This window comes from Pollicipes pollicipes, unplaced genomic scaffold (genome assembly GCF_011947565.3).
Source record: "Pollicipes pollicipes isolate AB1234 unplaced genomic scaffold, Ppol_2.1 Scaffold_7261;HRSCAF=8764_pilon_pilon_pilon, whole genome shotgun sequence".
NCBI lineage: Eukaryota > Metazoa > Arthropoda > Thecostraca > Pollicipedomorpha > Pollicipedidae > Pollicipes > Pollicipes pollicipes.
Window position 1 is genome coordinate 39,629,266 of NW_023597054.1, and position 20,917 is coordinate 39,650,182.

At 56.4% G+C, this 20,917-nt stretch overlaps 1 protein-coding gene across 1 annotated transcript; it reads left to right on the top strand.

Annotated features, from left to right (window-relative positions):
• Window positions 1-211: 211 nt before the first annotated feature.
• Window positions 212-12,926, top strand: LOC119111415 (myelin expression factor 2). The gene is made up of 11 exons (XM_037235226.1): window positions 212-494; window positions 2,823-2,963; window positions 3,249-3,337; window positions 3,676-3,830; window positions 4,173-4,508; window positions 4,769-4,962; window positions 5,205-5,335; window positions 5,816-5,959; window positions 6,361-6,410; window positions 6,640-6,822; window positions 12,709-12,926. Exons 1-11 carry the CDS (start codon window positions 451-453, stop codon window positions 12,898-12,900), a joined length of 1,659 nt encoding a protein of 552 aa, XP_037091121.1. The 5' UTR covers window positions 212-450; the 3' UTR covers window positions 12,901-12,926.
• Window positions 12,927-20,917: the final 7,991 nt, after the last annotated feature.

Below are 20,917 nucleotides of genomic sequence, written 5' to 3' on the forward strand. Positions count from 1 at the left end.
TCAACAACCCTTGGACTGATTATCCTTCTGTAAAAATATGTTTTTTTGCAGTCAAAAGTAACAGGTTGAGGAACTAACTCCGCTGAAGTGTTAAAAACGCTGCGTTAGTACAACGCAATGACGCCATTTTAAAACGTTGGTCGACAAATGCGACGCCGGTGTTCTTGGTCCAAGCGGAAGCACACGCGACGCTATTGGAACTCGGTCCTTCGTGCTCGGTCGATTTGCTTGGTGGTTGTGGCTCGCGCAATTTCGGTTTTTAGAGACGAATTCAGTGGCACCAAAGCAGCTGAAGCGCATCCCACGTGAAAAATATAGCCACTACACTTCGAAAGATTCACTCTACGGGTACCGGACACTTGTTTCGTCTTATCTGCATGTCACTGACATCGGGACGCTGATTACCCGCATTTTTGGAATCGTGTCACAACCGGCGTTTTTGAGGCAGCAATGATATCATACAACCATCTCAACATGAATGGTCGAAGAGACAGGTGAGAGAGCTGCTACATAGTGAACAATTGTGAAGTGTAGTGACCCTGACCTGTTTTGTTACCAATGTAGGGAACGGTCCCATTTACAAAATTGTTTAATAGTTAGCGATATTTCAATCAAAGGTGTAGCTGCATACTTAACCGGTCTAGAGCGAATAAAATGTGGATACTGTCTGCATTTTTACTGGCTTCAGATGCATTAGGCTGGTCTGTTAAATTTGATGGATGACAGGTGCTTTGGCATTTTTGTTCAGGTCCTAAATGGAACAAACAGGTTCACTTTGGAGTGTCCAATCTGATGACTGGGTGAGGGGAGTGTTGGCTTCCATGGGTTTGATGGGGAACCAGATCCATCCAAATAACATTTTGTTATGCAGTGGTATTGTGTTCTGAGCATAGGCATCACATTTTGAAGACGTATAACTGAATCCAGTTTGCAAACCATCCAATTTCAGTATCATTGCAATTGCCAGACATTTAATGATGCACATAGCTTATTTTTCATCACACCAAGTCATATGATAATGATGTATGATGTTTTCTGTTACCTTTATACCCAGCCAGGTTGCTCAAGTGATACACAAAGTTATAGATCAGATTCCAACTGATGCACAATGCTTGTAAAGGTGCAAACATGTTGATGCAGGTCGTAATAAATCATAATCATTCTTTAATCATTTTCTTTTCAAATTTGACAAATTCACTTTAATATCAGCTCATTGATTTGATTCCATATTCCATGCAACTTTTGATATGCTTGGTGTTGTAAGTTTTTGAGTGAAAATATTGCACAGAAATTGGTCATAGTTTAGAATTGATAGCAGTTTCATACATGGGTTGGTTTGGGTTTTGCACTCAAGTTTTCAAGATGGTATCAAGCTTTCCACATCCTCCACATGCATAGTGCTGACCGCATATATACAGCATAATACCTACACAACAGTGATATTGCATGATGACATGCTATTAGAGGAAAAGAAAACTCTGCTGACTGGCTATTGGGGTGAATCTGGCATGTGAATAAATGCACTTGCAGATATGTGCACAGTTAACCACCACAGACCTGGGAAACCAGAGGTCTCCCTTCCTGCCAGGGTGAGAGGCAGGCAATGTCATAAAGCCATAGCTGCAGAGTGCATTTTGAAGTCCCAGTGATGACAAGACTTGTGCACAGCCTGTAGATGCACCTATCTCAGCACTTCTGCAACATTTCTTCCATGGTCTCCTAGGTTGCCTTAGAACCAGGGCTTTCTTAATGTCTCAAGTCTAAGCAAAACAGACAGGTGTCCACTTTATTATAGGTTCTATCCTCACTACCCAAAGTAAAGAGAATGCAGTGGCCTGGCTCCTGGTCTGCTTCTGTAACATTGGTGACTCCAGCTGGGGAGACACCAGTGCTTCTAGTGGCATCTTATTTGCTGTCTTGAGTCTGTGTGCACAGACTAGCGATGGGCTTTTTGCTATATACTTTGGAAACATTTTACATGAAATGTTTGGTGGTGATTGCTTTGGGTATGGCTGATTGTCTTTGCAAAGACCATAGCCTGGCTATTCAGGTGAATTTGGCATGCAAATGCTTGCTGTCCTTAGTGAACTGTGAATTTGGCATAACTTGCTACTCCAGCAAGTGTACCAGCTGGCAGAAAATCTTTTTGTCATGCCCATTGTCCAGGTGGAATTAAGGATTTTGTTGTGCAACACAAAACTTTTACACATGCTCCTGCCAGCCTGCCCAGCTGCAAGTTGACTATCTGTAGTGATGCATACACCAAATATGGTTTTGGGGACCAGGGCCCACAAGATGTGACAGTTTTGGAACTAGATGTCCAGCACTGTACCTAATGAACATTAAGATGGCAAGATAATATCTGTCTGGTCCCAAGCTCAGGTCCAAATGAATTAATCATTTTCATTGGCAGGATGGCAGAGTGACATCTGTCTAGTTCTAAGCTGATATGTCCAGCTAGATTAATCACTTATGTTATTGTTGAAGAGAAGGTGATTGCATTCATTTATCATATCATCTGTGATGTGATGGTGTGTGCCATCGCTCGCGACTCTCACACCCGGTGTCGTCTGACGCGCCGCATGGCAGTGTGTGCCATCGCTCGCGACTCTCACACCCGGTGTCGTCTGACACGCTGCATGGCGGTGTGTGCCATCGCCCGCGACTCTCACATCCGGTGTCGTCTGACACGCCGCATGGCGGCGTGTGCCATCGCTCGCGACTCTCACACCCAGCGTCGTCTGACGCGCCGCATCGCGCAGTGGTGTCCAACACACTCGCCTTGTAGCTGGCTGGTGGCTGACCACGTGCGCTGCCGCCAGGTCACCGATGCGCGGTGACCGCAGCATGGACCCGAGCCGGATGCGCGGTGACCGGGAGCGGCCGCCGCGGCGCTTCCCGGACGAGCGGGACCGGGACCGGCCCGGGCCGCCCCGCGACCGGCCCGCCGCTGGCTCCGCCAGGTACGCGCCGCGGCCCACATGTCACCGGGCGGACGCGGCACCGGCCGGCCTGGAGAGAACTGGGGGTTAATGGTTGTGTATTTGTGGTGGCTGATGCTTAACTTGGAAGATGTGTCCAGCGTTTGGTGGATGTAGCACAATGAAGTCATTGTTTTGTTTGTTTTTGTTTCTGCTTCGGCGAAAACAGGAATGATGTGTGAATGACAGATTTGTCCATTGTAGCATGCTGTAGATTGATGTGTATGTTGCCTTGTTAGTTGGCTTTACATAATACCTCTACTACAGGCGTGGCCGACCTGAGCGTCGCGTCTATGTCTCCAACATTCCATTTGACTACAAATGGCAGGAACTCAAAGACCTTTTCCGTCACGAGGGTAAGATTTATTGATACTGCTTGGTTGTGTGGTCTCCCATTGTGAGCTGGTGCTGCCTGTGCTTTATCATTTATGATACTTGGCCAAGTGCTGATATCGTTTTGCAATCCATCTATATGCATTATCTCTTCCAGAAAAGCTTGTCCATCATCTGTCCGACTTGCAACCTTTGTTTGGGGTTTGCACAGGTGGTGCTCCAGTTAGGACAAGTTAATGGCGACATCAACCTGTTTATTAACCAAGTTCATGGCGACATCAAGTTTGCTTCGCCAATAAAGCATGACGTCGTATCGGCGACCTTTGCGTGCCGCTGTTCACGAGCGCGCCGTGTGCCGCAGTCGGCGAGGTCTCCTTCGTGGAGGTGTTCGCCGACGACACGGGCAAGTCGCGCGGCTGCGGCATCATCGAGTTCGAGTCGGACGACTTAGTGGACTTGGCGCTGGAGAAGATGCACCGCTACGACCTGCACGGCCGCAAGCTCGTCGTCAAGGAGGTGGGGTTTGGCGGCCAGCCGGGCCAGTCGACTGGCGCCTCGGCGGTGAGCAGGCTCGGGACGGCGCGGCCGCTGCTCGGCGGGGGACGCGGCGGCTGTGGTGCGGTCTCGGTGTGTCCTATGGGCTGGGGTAGCTTGGTGCACGTGGTTTCGCCTCCTCACCTGCAGATCCCTGTGCGCACCTGGGCATGTCGGTTGCTCTCTCGATGACCCGTAAGCCGCGGCCCGTGAGTCCGAGGTCATGTGCGGGTGCTGTGGTGGCGTCTGGGCCTCGGCTGCGGCCGGTGCTCGGCCGCAGCGCGACACGGGCCGCCGGCTGACGCCCGCCGCCGCCGCTGGCAGGACTTCGGCGTGGAGCGGGACCGGTACGGCCGGATCATGCGCGACGGCGTGCCGCACGGCGAGATCGGCGTGGGCGGCGGCGGCCACGGCGGCCCGCCGCGCGGCGACATGGCGGGCCGCGATGGCCGCCGCGGCGGCTACATGGGCGACGGCGGCGGCCCCGGCCCCGGCCCAGCCGGGCCGCCCGGTCTGCCCGGACCGCCCGGACCACCCGGGCCGCCCGGGCCGCCCGGGCCGCCAGAGGCCAAGTACACCAACACGTACGGCCTCAACGTCAGCTTCCTGGAGAGCCTCGGCATCGAGAGTCCACTGGTCAACCGCGTCTTTGTGGCCAACGTGAGTCCGGGATGGCCATTTCAGCGCCAGTCTGCTATGTCGAATAATCCACTGATATGGTTAAACACTGATCAGCACAGCTGACTGTTCTGAAAAGTCAGCATTTGTAGGCGTTGCATGCGGCGTAAGGGCGATATAAGGGCCCTATTGATAGCGCACGAAGAGCTGTGCACGGAAGGCGCCGTGTTGTCATGCAGCCACAGTGCTGTGTTGTTGAAAGTTGTGTGATGTCCATTGATTTTTGTTTGGTTTCATTACAGCTGATCTACAAGGTGGACGAGAAGCAGCTGAAGGAGGTGTTCAGTCTGGCGGGCAAGGTCGTCTCGGTGTCGATCAACAAGGACCGGGAGGGCAACAGCAAGGGCCACGGCGTGGTGGAGTTCGACCACCCGGTGGAGGCCGTGCAGGCCATCTCCATGCTGAACAACCAGATGTACATGGACAGGGTCATCAGGTCAGATGCAGCCCGCAATTCTCCGACAATAGCCCTGCTATGATAACCCATGCCATGCCATCAGCTATCACGGATGTGTCGTGTGGTTCGTGTCTTCAGCGAGTGCCTTTGAATGCGCTCTCGGCCGTGCAGTGGTGACGACCCGGCCGTGCGTGCCGGGGGCCGTGTCTGGAACGTGCCGCTGCCGCCGCCGTCAGCCCGCCGCTAGTGGCAGTCCCTTGACCGGTCGGCCGCCGTTGCAGCGTGCGCATGGACCGCGTGACGGACCGCAAGGAGCGTGACTCGGGCCCGGTGCTACCGCCCGGCCTGAAGGGCCTCGGCCTCGGGCTCGGCTCCAACGGCAAACCGTTGGCCGATGTCGCCTCCAAGCTCGGTACGTGCGGGCTTCCAGTGATCATAGCAGTGGAAGCACCCTAAACCCCCAATGATTGACGGAGCCTGGTATGCGTCTTGCTGTTGTAGCCCTGTTGTGGCCGCTCCCGGTCCCGCAGTTAGCTGGTGGGAGGGGCTGGCGCCGATCGACTGCGAAGCGCGTGCGTGGTTTATGCCACGCAAAATGACCCTTTGATGTTCGGCGCTTCCTCCACACCCCAATCGACAATCATGTCATTTTGCGCCGGCGCGAGGTGTCGCGCTGCCACCACCGAGTGCGACGGTGCGAGTAGTCTTGGGTTCGGTTAGCAGATTTGATCGAGCCTTGCCTAGCCTTGCCTTGCCTTCGAGCCTTGCGGGTTGTGACACGTGGTCACAAACCGCCCACTGATGAGGCCGCGTCCGCTGTGTGCTGCCGGCGTGTGTCGTGTGTCCGAAGATGTCCGTACTCCGCCCACTGACGTCATGTTCGCTCTGCCAGCGGAGTCTCCGCCGACGGCGGCCGCGGCACCGGCCGCCGGCGTGGCTGCTGCGCAGCTGGGCGGGCTGACGGCCAACCTGGCGGGAGCCAACGGTGCTGCCGCGCTCGGCCTGATGGGCGCCGCGCCTGGCGCCGCCGCCGCAGGTCAGTCGGGCGCAGCTACGCGCCGCTGGACCGCCATCACCAATGTCCGGTCATCGGCGATGCACGCGCGCTGTGCTTCTACGAGACATGATATGCGACCAGGGATGCAGGGGACCAGCAGCGACGTCAGCAGTGCCGTCCGTGTCAAAAGTGACGCTTGGCGGGGCCCTCTCCAGGCCAGACATTGACGTCAGTGGACCGGGCGAAGGTCGTCAGGGCCGCGGAGTCACGTGTGTGTGTGCGTAGAACTTAACGTGAAGTGATGAGGTGCGTACCGGGTGCACGCGGCAGGCCCGCCTGCGCCTGCGCTCGTGACTGTCGGCGTCCGGGTGACACGTGATCTGCCGTCACCGGCCTGGCGCGTGCCGAGCCAGCGTCTGACGGCCGCTGTCCGACCGCAGGGTTCCCGGTGGGCGTCCCGGGCGTGGGCGTGTCGGCGGGCGGCGCCGGCGTCGGTCTGGGCGCGCTGGGCCAGCTGGGTGCGGCGGGTGGCCTCTCGACGCTGGCCGGCGCGGGCGCGCTCACCTCGCTGGCCGGCGCTGGCGGCCTCAGCCAGCTGTCATCACCGGCGCTCGCTCAGCTGGGCGGCGGGCTGCCGTCCGGCGGCGGCGGCAGCGGCGGCGGCGGTGGTTTCGGCGGTCTGAGGCGGCCTGCGCGGCGACGGCTTGGGCGGCGGCCTGGACGAGTCGCGCCTGGGCGGCCGCGGCGGCCTCGACCAAGGTCGGCCCGGCGTCGAGCCCGGGCGTGTTGGTCGCGGCTCGTACGGCGGCGGCGGAGGAGGCGGGTACGGCGCGTCTATGAACTCCGGCGCGGACTACAACGGCTCCGCCAGATCCTTCTCCGACTCCATCATCGTCAGCAACGTGAGTAGCAGATCGGCAGCCGCCGCGGTCTCGCATTGCTGCCGTGGTCTGACTGAGACAGGCCCCAACTCCGTCGCATGATGTCCTTCTTTGGTAATTACTGCGGAAGTGCTTGGTGCGCGCCGGGTCATGACCCTGACTTTCCGGTGTTCGGAAGGATTTCGGACATTCTGCGGCATCGCCTTCGTGCAACGAACCTTCATTCGTGTCCAGAGGCGATGTGTCTTCAAGGGAAGCCGGTATCCATTCCAAGTTTGTAGGTTCGAAGGTCCGCATTTTCGCTCCGTAAGCCTACGTGACGCTGAATCGAAAACGGCTCAGTGGGGCGTGAGCGACCAAACGGCGTCCAAATGTGTCGCATTTGCCCGTTTCATCAGCGTTTGGGCTAGCAGGACGCGCCACTGTCATTTAAACTGGATGAGGTCCAAGTGTCGCGTGCTGACTTGTCATGTGACACAAGCTTCCATCCCACGGTTGACGATCTGCTGTCGTGTAGGATGATGGGTTGCGGTCTGACGTCTCGACAAACTTCTGTTCCCCATCATGACGGGTTGTATGTCCCGTCACGCACAGGTTTCCATCATACGGTTCGACAAGCTTCGTATCTTTGTTATCGCGGTACGATCGCGAGCTCCTCTTCCCTATCGCGGCGTGCTTCAGCCGGTAGTGTAGGAAGCTCCAGCATGGCCGCACTGCCAGCCTTTGCCTATTGATCCTCTCCCGAGGCTGGGTCGTCTCTTCCGTGTCTGTCCAAGCAGCAGCTGTCGGGCCCGAACGAAGAGGTGCTGTATGGGTTACGCAGACCTGAGACGCTTTCCACTGACATCAGGGGCGGATGCCGCAGCCCCGTGGCCCGTCTCGTCCTGGCGGCAGCGTCATAAGCCCTTGGGAAAACACTGTGAGGTATAACTACAACCACGCGGTGTCGGTGCTGTGCCCAATATCAGCCGATCGTTTCCGCAATCCGCCCGAAAATTTTGTGTTTTCGGGCTTCGTCAGATGGTACGAAACCCCATGAGGTATTGGAGTGGTCCAACTTTACGCTACCAGCCATGCTTCATCCGGCGTTGGTCTGTCACAATCACACCAATCAAAGTGCTATTATCTGCGCTTTCTGTATATAAACCAACCGAAATACAAACTATACGTTTAGAAGAGCGGCCTGGATGCGTTTTAACCAGGTGTCCATGATCATAATAACGTTGCAGGGCGTTTTTATGTTGTCTGTTCTAATTGTACCCTCTGTCGGTTTAATTCATCGCAGTCTTTGTCCTCCACTTGGACGGTCTGTCGGTGGACGAAAATCCTGGGAAGTTATGACCTGCAGCTATTTTGTTTGAAAGTTCTGGAAACATTATTTCAAACCGCCATTGGTGACGTCGCTGACATCCCACTGGATTCGGTTCACTTGGCAACCGCCGACGCGTTTTGTTTGAGATATCCCGAAATATCCTTATAATTCCGATCGCATGCTCGTGATTCCAGTTGTAGAGGCGTTACCAATCCATACACGCGTCACTAACAGGTGGACGCGGAGACATGACTCGTCTTAACCGGAGTCAATGTTAGACAACTGATTGAAAATGTGATGTCAATACTGGAATCTTACTGGGATGTGTTGATTTAGGGTGTCGAGGGCAAGTGGAATGGGTGAACAAGCAGCCTGACTGACCTTGCCTATACCAGTGATTAAATACAAGTATGAAATCGGTATCGGTAAAAGGTAAAATCGGTAAATGATAACATCGGAACGTTCCTCCTTCGCGAAAGGAGCTGAGAAATATTGTTTACAACAAAGGGAATGTCATTACTTCAGCGTTACTTGCATTGCAAGCACTATTCTACGTGCCCCAACACAAGCATAACATGAAAGCACCCAATTGCGTCATTTCGCTAATAAAAAATCAGAGCGTACTGGTGGCAAAAACACGCCTAAAGCTCCTGGTTTTTCAGCATTGTGAATTTGGAGTTCTTCTGCTGATATGACTGACCCCTCGTATAGCAGAAGGTGCGAGTTAAGCGACGTTATCACACAAATATTGGTTATGTTGTCCAGGAGCATAGGAGTTTGTCCAGGATTGGAGGGGCCCTGAAAGGCATTTTGAACCACTCCTTGCCATTCACAGCCATAAAGCTCGACACTAGATTTCCCTCTTTGGTGGGGAGGGTTTGAACCTCGAAACCCTCCACTGCCATAGCATGATACTTTCCCGCGCCTATTATATTGCCGCATATGCAAAGCTGGAGCAAAACCAACGAATTTTACACCACTTGGATTAAAGCAATAAATGCTATGATGAACGGCAATAAATGCTATTATAGCGTCATGGATGTCTGTGTACTCTTAAAATAGTCTCCGCTAAATAATGCACACATCTTCGCTCCGAGAAGCTAAAAAACTAGAAGGGTTAGGTCTCAAGAAGGGCGGGGTTTGCGAGCTATACTGAATGCTATTCGAGATGGCTATTTCAGTTCAAAACTCCACACGGATGTGGAACGCTCCCTGTAAGGAGAGAGAGATGGTAGCTGTGGTAGTGCCGTGACAGTCCTGGGTAGGGAGATAGCAGCTGGGGTAGTGCCGTGACAGTCCTGGGTAGGGAGATAGCAGCTGGGGTAGTGTTTGTGGCAGTCCTGGGTAGGGAGATAGCAGCTGGGGTAGTGCTGTGGCATTCCTGGGTGACCGACACTGAGCATTACGTTGCACGAAGGGCCCGAGCTACGTATGTGCGGCTCCCCGGCCGGAGCAGCCAAACGTGGCGGTCGCTGAGACCGGCTCACCGCTGACGGTCGGGGCACACTGCTGAGAACAGGCACTGCAAGGGAGCAAGATAAGGCGGTGCATATTGGTTATGGCGTGGATGTCATAGCAGACGGATGTCTGACCTTGCCCGTGTGTTTAAATGCTCACTGACAATCTATCGTGACGGTGTGTCTTTGTACTTGTCATAGATCTCTGGTACGGTGGCGTACATCCTTTCCGACAGGCTCAAAGCACATGACACGGGCCGACCTTCGCTTTCGCAAACTGAGCCCACTGCACCTCCCGTCCCTCCTGACAGGCTCCGCCCACTGGGCCGCTGTTGACAGGCCCCGTCCACTGGACCACTGTTGGCAGGCCCGCCCACCGGGCAACTGTCGACAGACCCCGTCCACTGTGCCACTGGTGACACCCCCGTCCACTGGGCCACTGTTGACACGTTCGGCCAGGTCACATCGCTATGCTCATTGACCCAACTAGTGGCAGGTTACCAAATTCGCAGGTGGTCAGCTACATCCAATAAGTTAAGAATTGTAAATATATGAGCAGTATCATCACACGGTAACTTCAGTTACCGATAAGTGACCATGATGTCCAAGCACTTGACCACAGTCGCATGAAATAGAGGGCTTTTGAGGCTAAACACATCAATCAGGTACCTACCCGTTCACCACTATAAACAGCGAACGATGTTTTCGCGAGAGGAAGGACAATATGTAAAAATCAATGGTCCTGCAAACCTCTAGGGTGCTGATGACCGAAATGCCTGACAAGATAGTCCTCCGAGGACTGTGTCCACTACAGCGACAGCCATGTTCCCGAAGACAAACGGAAGGAGAATTCTGGGTGGCTGCAGAGGCACAGACAAGGCAAACATCGTCAGCACATCATCAGGTGTCGAGTCGCTCATACATTTGCAAAGGTTCGCATTTTACAGGCGGGAAATTCATCTGTTTGTTTTGCCACATGCGTGAAATGTGTGTTCCCAGGTTTTCCCAGAAAATGCACGAAACCGTTGGTGGTGAGCAGCATTCACGCAGTGCTGTCTCCTGCTCGCTGATCGGGCCGTTTTAGATTGCCGCGTAGATACTTGTCACCTTTGGATATTGACCGGACTCTTGTTTTGTTCAACTCACGTCGACTTACCAGCTCAAAAGGCTAACCGACTGCTGGGGCTCATCTGCAGCACGCGGCTGCTGTGACGACCACACAGGACATCAACAAATAACGTATCCATGACCTGCAGCCAACTGTCACTGTCAACGTCCCCGCCAGTGAGGATGTTGACAGTGGCGATTACTTCCGCGGTGACTTGATGACTTTCCTCCCTCCATCTGGATAGGAAGGAGGATCGTACAAAGGGAGGAGATTTTGGAACGAAGATCCTCAGAAATAACCAAGAAATAAATTGTTCCCCGGTAAGTTTTGGCGTTTAATAACGTGTTTACGTTACGTTCTTTTTCGAACAGGCATTTATTCTTATCTGGACAGGGCAGCGACTGCTACAACTTACTTGTCTGGAAAAGGCCGGCAAAAGTATCTATTGTCTGTGTTGGATCTTCAGGCTTCCAGAAAAACGGTCTCCACGTGAACATTGGTCATACCGCGCTTTCGACTTACTCCGAAATTCCTTGTACATATTGAACCTCTTCCCACCCAGTACGGTGACGTGTTTTGTGTAAAAATGATGTGGCATTGTTCTCTTTCCTTCCGCTGTTGTAGTTTTTCTCATGCGCCAGCCGCCGCCCTCCAACACCTGACCGCAGGCACCGCGGGCTGAGCCGGTGCGAGCCGCGCCACTGCAACAGTCCATATTCTCCACATCAAGTCTCTGTAATCGATTTTGATCGCCAATCGCGGAGAGAAAGATAGCAGAGGGTGACAGATCGGGGACGTGCCAGTCAGTGACGTTGAACGATGCCGCTCGCCAAGGAAAATGTATGATTTACCCCGGCGAATGCTCACTGCCGATCCACGTGAATGGCGCCTGCCTCTGTGCAATCCTGAATCAGGACTCACATGCTTGAAACGGTCAGTGAGGCTTTAGATGTAGGGCTGGCTGGGCAGACAACCGTTCCGCTATGACGGCAGGGCGACAGGCGGCTAGTGCCATTACTTGTTTTCGTTCCGTACGCTGCGCTTCGTACGCACCCAAATATCATTTGCGTCCGGCCACCGACAAGCGATGATTGGCTAGAGTCGAGGAAGTTTACATGGGGTATCGTGCGACATAGCTGCTTCATGTACGCACCGATGACTCGGACGCTGGGACCGTGTGGGCCGCAGGCTTCGTCTATTTCTTCACTGAGCAGCAGTCGTTCAGAAGCTCCCAGCCGCCGGGTAGAGGCTAGGACATTTGACGTGCGAAGACACTGTTTTGACATTTGAGGAACGAGATGATCGTGAAAGAGCCGCCCATATGTCTGCTGAAGGGAGGTCAAATGAATTGTTGGGGCAGCTATTCTTGTTGTTTTCTATAAGAGTGACCTTTATATAAGAGTGTGATGTTAGCGGGTGTTAGAAGACTAAGTAAGTGAACGAATTAGCATGTTCTCCTTTGATTGCCCCGGCGGTCACAGGCTAAGCCAGCCAAATGCTCCTAATATTTCGTGTTAGTCACTGCTTCGAATACTGACCGGGCCTCAGAAAATCACTGATCGGCCAACCATGGTCACGTTCCCTTCACTGGTCACCCCACGACATTCGGCTCTGCCTCTGATTCCGCTCTCTGACAACGTCCGACAACGCCTGACCGGGGGCGCCGTTCGCTCGGCACTGGCTGATGTACTCCCTGCACTTCAGTCAGTTACCCGTATTCGTGCACGGTGGGAAGGCATACTGCTGTCAGATGTTTGGATAACACTGGAAGTCCACTGGTCCGTGTCCTGGAATCCAAAGAGCACCGTCCGACGCGCCATCGTGTCTTCCCGATTGCGTCGCATGACCGCCACTGTGTCCGACTCGGCCGTGCTCTGCTCTCTCCGGCTGCGGCGGCTTCTGCGGAAGGCGACTCCTCCGCTCGCCTCCGTGGTCTCTAACCGCCCTCCCCAGGTGCCGAGCCGGGCGCGCGCCGGAGCGTGGCGCTGCCGCCGCTCTGACCGGGCCGCCCGTGTGTGTCTGTTCCACAGCTGGACCCGGGCTTCACGTGGCAGATGCTGCGCGACCAGTTCCGCGACATCGGCGAGGTGCGCTTCGCCGACATGAAGGGTAAGGGCGTGGGCGTGGTGCGCTTCTCGAGCCCTCACGAGGCGCAGCGCGCCATCAGCCTGATGGACGGCGCCCGCTGCGACGGCCGCATGCTGGACGTGCGCTCGTACTGAGCGGCGCCGGCGCCCGGCCGAGCGGAGTCACGCCGGCGGCGGGGCGCGGTCGGCGAACGCGGCCGGCCGGCGGGACGGGGCTGACTGCGGACGCCGCCGCCTCCTCGGGCGGCGTGTCGGGCCCGGTCCCTGACCTCGGGACACGCTCTCGGCGCTGTACAAAGGCTCGGTCGGCGGCGCGGCGAGCCTGGTTCGGGACAGAGTCGGGCCGGTCTGCGCCGCAGCCGACGGCTGCCGCCTCGGCAGCACCGCTCGGTCTGTGTGTATGTGTTTGGTCATCGTGGTTCGAGCTGTTCAGTAACCGGAGTCAAGAGAGCCGGGTGTGCCAGCGGCGGCGGCAGACGACGGCCGCCAGAGTCTGGCCGGCCATCAGGGCCGCCGCCTCACCGCTTGCTGAGCTTGGCCGGCCGCTCCGTTCATTCATCAATGCCTGTCCCGCCCATTTAGCGCTGCAACACAGAAATAAACACCTGTAACGCCGTCCATGTGTGTGTGAGGTCTGAGGTGGTGCCTGGCTGGAAGGTCCGGAGGGGATGTGGACTCGGCGACTCTGTTGGTTGCCATTGGAGTGTAAGGCGGGCAGTTTCAGGCTGTGATCGTCTGCCGGCAAGATCTCATTCCGTTCCTGACTCAAATAACCCTGCGCGAAGCGACGACGAACGACACAGCAATCCTCTGGTTTCACTGTTGCTACGTGAATACTGACGTTATTTTATTGGTCGCGAGCACTGAATGCCACCGCACGCTCACTGTCCACTCAGTCAGCTACCGCCGTTGGAATAAGCTGAGCGACTGATGAATGGTGCAACGTCCTGTGTGATAGTGAGCGGTCGTCTCCATAGCAGATAAGTAGGATGGAGCATTTTCTTGGAAGGTTTACTGTCGTTATTGGGGTCCACTCTAGCTGCATGGAAAATCAACTCCACAAATGCTGACTGGGCTTATTACGATGGGAAGCCTCTGATTGGTCTTGGCGGGGCTGAGAATGGCATTTGAATGCCGTGGAAGTCTGCTTGTGGACGGCGTCCTCAAATACAGCATTTACGAAGCAGTATGCGCTCCCTGAGAAAAGCTTTGCGCTCTCGACTAACTCACGCAGGTCACCTACGCCCCGACCGCACATCCGTGCAGCGCGCTGCTCGGTGACCGCGCTGTGGTGCATGGTGTGAAGACGCGACGGGTGAGCTCCGATGCCACCGATGCCCGCCGCTCGGTCGGCGTTGTTGTCGCCGCCCCAGAACGGATGCTCGTCGTTTTGTGACCTCTGCGCGGTCGGGGAACGACCCACGGCGGCGGATTCATACCGCAGACTGCCGATAGGAACGAGACGGTCACTGCGGCGCGACTCGCCTCTGCCGTGTGTCGTCGGGCTTGTGGCATACTGCTACGGAATATCTGCTTCGAGACGTCCGGGGATGGCTGGGCGCAGCGGCTGGGGCCTCCCTTTTCCCCTGAGCACTCCCGTCGTGTCCAACAAGATGTGACCTGACCTTACTGGTGGCCGCATTGGCAGTGTGACTAAAGTTATACGTGATACTCCGCCGCCTGATTCCGACAAGACCACTGACGGTGACGCCACGACATCGTCTGCACGGGCGGTCGGAAATATCACATTTTGGGCGGCAATCATCGAGAAGCGCTTCGAACCAGTTGAACAGGTTTACTGCCTCACATTCATGTCCTCATAAAAGCAATTGACCCTCCGGTTGATCTACTGAGCCCGCTAACCGTAATTCGAATCAACCAGGCGATGTCGACCCGAGCATGACGCGGTGGGTCGATGACGCTCACCAGACGCCGCGGTGGGCTGAGGCCATTCCCACTCCGGCTCAGACTTCTCGGGAGTGATCCTGGCTTCCGTACCGCTCCGCCACGCTATCGGTCGCGCCAATGTACCGGGCCCGAGTGTCCTGCGATGCTGCTCAGTAGCGCGGCCACCGCACGACTGGTGCACGACAGCTGTCTTCGGATTGTACAAGCCAAGCAGTCTTGTTCCCTAAAGTCCAAATAACCTACCAACCAACCAAGCCGATCAGGACTAGGCGCGTCAAATACCATCCCTACCGCTTGCCTGTGTGAACAGACTGGTGGTTTGTAACGGTTGGTGTTGTGTTGGTGGACAATCTTTCTACCTACATATGAGGGCACATGCGATTTTTCAAGTGACTTGTAACATTTAGTATAATAACACGTGAGTCTTTCATAAAATGCAGATTTAAAGGGAACGGAACAACGCAGTGCCAGGAGCCGCCACGACGGCGTGACGTCACGGTCGACCGACTGCCGGGGTAGCAGTGCCGCCGCGCCAAGTCACTCTGGGCGGGCGATCTGGGCGGCTGTCAGTCAGTGGTTCAGACGTCACGCCGTGCGCGACGTCAGGAGCCGGATTCCTCCAGCTGGCGGGTGTCGGGAACCGGACTCCGCCAGCTGGCGGGTGTCGGGAACCGGATTTCGCCAACTGGCAGGTGTCAAACAGAGCAGTTTTTGGAGTGGGCTCTAGATACGCGTCGTCCGTCTGTGCCCAACGGGGCTGTTGGGGTGCGTTCCGCACGTCGGGTGGCGCGTCAGCTGCTCCCAGACAGCATCTGTTACCGGATGCGCGGCCAATGAGCTGTCATGTTGGTGAGGACATGCCTTGTGACGGGAGGAAGATGTTGTGCGGCTTCCAGCGCGGCAGGGGCCCAGGGTGACGGCGCTGGGCGGTGCTGTGGGTCGTACTCTTGGGTCAAGTCTGCTTTTCACTGACGCAAAGGCCGTTCAGTGAGACGGAGTCGTTCCTCGCCCGCGGTGTCCGTCTTGCCTCCGACCTGTCAATTTGCTCGGCGTTCGGAACGACCGCCGTGTGGTGATGTTGCTGGGACGACCGGGCAGTGGTGCGGCCGTGTCTCCCCGGTCGCGCACCGGACAGCGTGGAGCTCGGCCGGTGCGGGCTCTGCGGCCACGAGGGGCGAGTCCCAGTCGTCGCGAGGCGGCGCTGTCTATGGCCGTCCTCGCGGGGCACGTGTCGTCGGACCCGGGGTCCGGCCGACGAGCAGGACTCTGTGAGATGCCGAAGAGAAGGAGTCCATGCGGAGGCGAGGAACAGGAGTCCACCTGCGGGCGGCATCGCTCCGGAAGCGCGCCAGCGCCGACAGCCGGCAAGAGCTCCTGGCGGCACTGGTGACCGGTAAGGCATCGACGACCAGTACGGTGACGCCTGACCCGACTGGTGAGGCGCTGACGGCGGTGGCCGAGGGCGCGTCCGCTCTGCAATGGGCGTCTGGAAACGTCCCGTGTGTTGTGGGCTTCGGGTCAGCATGTGGGGTCACGCAGTCTGGGGTCAGCCTGTCTGTGGTGCCCCTAGCGGGGTGTGGTATGCCGTCCCCGGCGAGCTCTCCCTGTCGACCTTCCCGATGCTCTGCTGTGTCGTTCATACGACACGGGCAGCCGGCTCCGCTTGCGCTCCTCTGGTGCAGTGTAGACCGCAGCAGCCACGTCAAACCTGCTCTGCTGCCGGCCTGTTCTGATATGCTTCCTACGTCCTGGCAAGGGCCGTTGTCATGTCAGCTCCAGTCCAGGCCACCTGTGTGACGGCTTTCGCTGCCCTCCCCTGCCTCGAAGAAAGCCGCGCATTCCGGAATGATCTTTGGGGGTGAACCTTGTGTGTATTAAGTGGTTCCCGACAGACTGCAATGACATCTGCTTGCAGTGAATGAGTCGTTACAGCCAGGCATGGGACAGGTTTGACCGATTTCCCTTGCTTCGTGTACCAGCAAAGCGTGTCTCGGACGGTTTTCCCCGCGTGCAACTGGTCTTGGACGCATCGGTCAACTTCCATCTCAGTAGGATTGCATTGTCTCCATGTGAGCGAAACATTTGATCCGCAATTAAATGTTATATTTGTCGCAAGCGATCACAAAACACTTGCTTAAACGCATGCTTCGTTGATGCGTTTGACGTGCGCAGCCGTACAGGTGGACGTCTGTTTTGTCCAGCGTAGGTAAACCCATTATTTCGGAGACACCCCGTGACGACATTATTTCGGAGACACCCCGTGACAACTCTGCAGGGATATACGGTCGGCCCGATGTGACATGGGGTGCATATGTAGGGATTGAGAGACTTCTGGAGACGGCTCCCTCCGCCGGCTGCGTGGCCGATGATCTGAGGTGTGATGTGACATGGGGTGCATGTATGGGGATTGAGAGACTTCTGGAGACGGCTCCCTCCGCCGGCTGCGTGGGCGATGATCTGAGGTGTGATGTGAACAATGGGGTGGGTGGCAGATATAGGGGTCGAGAGACTGCTGAAAACGGCTCCCTCCGCCGGCTGCGTGGCCGATGATCTGAGGTGTGATGTGACATGGGGTGCAGATATAGGGATCGAGAGACTGCTGAAAACGGCTCCCTCCGCCGGCTGCGTGGCCGATGATCTGAGGTGTGATGTGACATGGAATGCGTATATAGGGATTGAGAGACTTCTGGAGACGGCTCCCTCCGCCGGCCGCGTGGCCGATGATCTGAGGTGTGAGCTGAACCTGAAGTTTTGGGGTGACGCGTGATGCCTTGTACACGACCTGATGATGCTGGGCGCTCTAGTAGGTGGGATATCATTGGTAAGCGCAGACGAGCATCTGTCCTCGTCTTCCTCGGTCAGCGCTGTTCAGGCGTGACTGACCCCGGTCCTGGTGCCGGCTTCTTTTTGGCATAACATGTATTGAATTATCCATTGCTGTACTGTCTGTAAAAATCTGATACCGACGTCTTTTATAGCATTGATGGGCTTTGACATATTAATACCTTACAATACACTATAACTAAAATGTATAAGTGTGTGGAAAATTAATGCATACAGTTGGCAAACGTATCGAATTGATTGGGCTTAAAACCAACAAGTTTTGGATTTCCGTCTTTTCTAGGACGAGCGGACGGTTTTGATATTTAAAAAAGCAGCTTTTCTGTCCCAGGAGATTTTGAGAAACGCAGGAAGTTCCTGTTTGACGCTTTGCATTGGGCCGCGGCGCTATGAACTGTCTCAATGGAGTCACCAGTACCGCCTGTCCGCCTCGAGAGGCTCGCGCTAAGGTCAAATTGCAGATTATCATAGCGGAAAATAGATAAGGTGTGTCGCCCGTCTTGTTACATATTCAAGTCGAAAGCCTTTCAGTTACTCCCAATCCCTGTGCGCCGTCAGTAAGTTTGTAATCTGAGCGGCGGGCAACAGGTGCCCGGGCTCTGGACCTGTGACGAGAGACCACCGCGAGGCTTGACTTTTCGAAGCGACGTGCCCTCCGGGTGAAGCACGGGGGCTCCTCGACAGGAGTCGTTCACGTTTTCTGATAAACTCAGCGGCCCATGTGCTGCTGGCCGTCGCCCCCCGTTCTCGGACATACCCACCAGGTGTTGGAACGTCGTCTGTTCGCTCATCGTTTTCGTCGTCGTGGCCGACCGCGTCCCGCCGTTGGCTCGTCCGGCTCGCCCGGCCCCGTCAACTGTGGTGGCGGCGCGGTCAGTGGGCGGCGCCCCGTCTTCGTCGGCGCCGAGAGGCGGTCCGCCAGAGCTCTGGGCTGCGACTGCTCCCTCCCGTCCGTCGCCAGCACCGGTAAGCAGCGCAGTTCGCGACCGCTCCGGCCTGTAGCACGCCGTCTGTGTGTTTGAGGTGCGGTGTCACGCGCAGCGCCCGAGATCGTCGCGGCCCATGGGGTGGGTGTCTGCGCCTACGTGGGCATCCGCTTTGATCTCCGAAGAGCTGAGGCAGGCCCTCGCGGTTGATTTGATGGTGCTTTGATGGTGCGTGTTTACGCCGACGTGTGAGGATGCGAAGCGGCCAGGAATGTTCTCATCCTCCGTTTCGGCGTCGCTGGTCCAATTCATCGAATGAAAATATCGACTGGAGTCTGATTCCTGAACTATGCCCGCGACTAGCCCCATGAACTATCTCTATGTCAGACACACCATCTCTGCTACATGTGCACTCCATCTCTCCTATGCTGGCCCTTGTTCAGTAAATATTTCAGCAGCATGCATAGTCAGCACCTCCGCAGCTAGACAATCAACCTCCGCGCTGCCTGATGTCCGGCGACTTGAATACGGGGAACATCTATCTCGTGCTTGTATCTTGTATGTGTGTACGTATCTTGTATGTATCGTTATTTATAACCATGAACGTATTCTGCATCAGAAAATACGTGGCCACGGCGTCGTGCCTTTCAGTTGCCACCCAATCAGTCTTAGGATGATGACACCTCGCCCACCACCCACCCTTCTCGAATTTATCCACTAACGAAATGGCCCGGGCGCTGGGCCTAATTTGACGGCCAGTCGGCGACGGGGCGCGATTTCCGCGATCGACCACACACACACACGCCAGCCGGATCGGATCCATACGCCTTGCTGCTGGCGGTGCCGGGCCAGGCGGGGGTCGCCGGAGCCCGGCCGGTCACGAGGCCCTGACAACTCCGCCGACGCCGGCCGACGCGGCCCGCTTCCGGTGGCTGGTCTGCTCGGCAGGCGAGGACCAGGTGGCCCAGCACTGCCGCGGGTGCAGTAACATGCCCCCCATCTCACCCGGAGAGGCGTTTCTCCCGTTCCCGGGGTCCAACGACGGCGCTGGGCTCGCCTCCGTGTGTACTGGGGAGGTTTGGTGGTCTCGCACGCGGCCGCATGTGACACAGGCCGTGCTGTAGCGCTGGTCGCACGTGACGCTGGTCTGTTGTGACGCTGTCCGTGGTTGCAGCGGGGCACCAGCGACTGCCGACGGTCGGCTGGCGGACCGGCAGCGGATGTCAGCCTGGGCCGCAGCGTCACGGCCGGCTAGTGGGGCGGACCGCCAACGGAACGGGTCCGGGCTCCCGCCGCCACGCGCCGTCTGGAGCCGGGGCGGCTGCAGACTCCCCGCCGCCACTCGCCGTTTGGAGTCGGGGCGGCGGGCGCAGGACCACCGGGTCCAGACTCCCCGCCGGCACGCGCCGTCTGGAGCCGGGACAGCGGCCGCAGGATCGTCGGCACCCGCCCGACAACACCATATTGTGCAGCACGTAACCCGTCTGTGATATGCCAGTCAGTGTAGGTTCACCGATTGTTTTGGCGCGATGCAAACGTTGTGATCGTCTTGCGCCGCACGAGAAATGTGGCGCGAGAAATGCGAGCGGCCAGGAGTCGCGAAATGGCTGTGATAAATACCTGAAAAGGTCGTGATATTGTTATCATATTTGATATTACTATCTTGATGTTGTGATATATTGATAGAGACATTGGTGCGGGACGTCGTTCGAGCTAACACGTCTAGCCGCGACAAGGCCGTGAGATATGTTTTGTTTGCTGGCCGTGCCGATCACCGTGTCTGCGCGAATAAAGTTAGTTCTTTCTCTGCGTTTCGTCAAATGAAATGACGTTCGATAGAAACAAGCAAATCACCGTCAATTCTATATTCTCTGGGTATAAACGTTCCTTTTCGTAGGTCACAGGATATATCTGAACACGTGCGCGTTTACAGAGGTTTCAACTAAAGCTACGCCAAACAATAAATAACCAAGCAACAAAACGCCCAACGTACCCGCGCCTCGTGATTGTTTGATTACTGAAAAATGAGACCAGGGAGCTAAGTAAAAAGCTGTCTTAAGAAGGCACTTTAAAGCCCGGCGGTGATGGCCGACACACGCTATACACATTTTCGCATGCCTCGAGCCGGCAGTGCACATGGTGGCGAGCCTGCCCGCACTAATCTCGTTTAACCGGCATTCGGTCGTCTGTCGGACGTCGCGGCCGCCGTCTCCGTTCGGCGGCGGTTCTGAGTCGTCGCTGACTGGGCGACGGCGGCGTCGTCGGCCAGGCCGGCGCCGCCCGCCCTCCGCGCCAGGCCGAGGGTGGCCGCCCGCTGCGCTCCGGGCCGGCCGGTGATGGTGGGCGGTGATGCTCGCTAATCTAGTCAGGGGATGACCGCAGACGGTTTGAAAGTCTCGCTGCTTGTTCCTACCGATGCCCCGACAGGGGACGGCAGCGCGGAATGATGCCCAGCGGCGGTGCCTGCCCTCCGACGG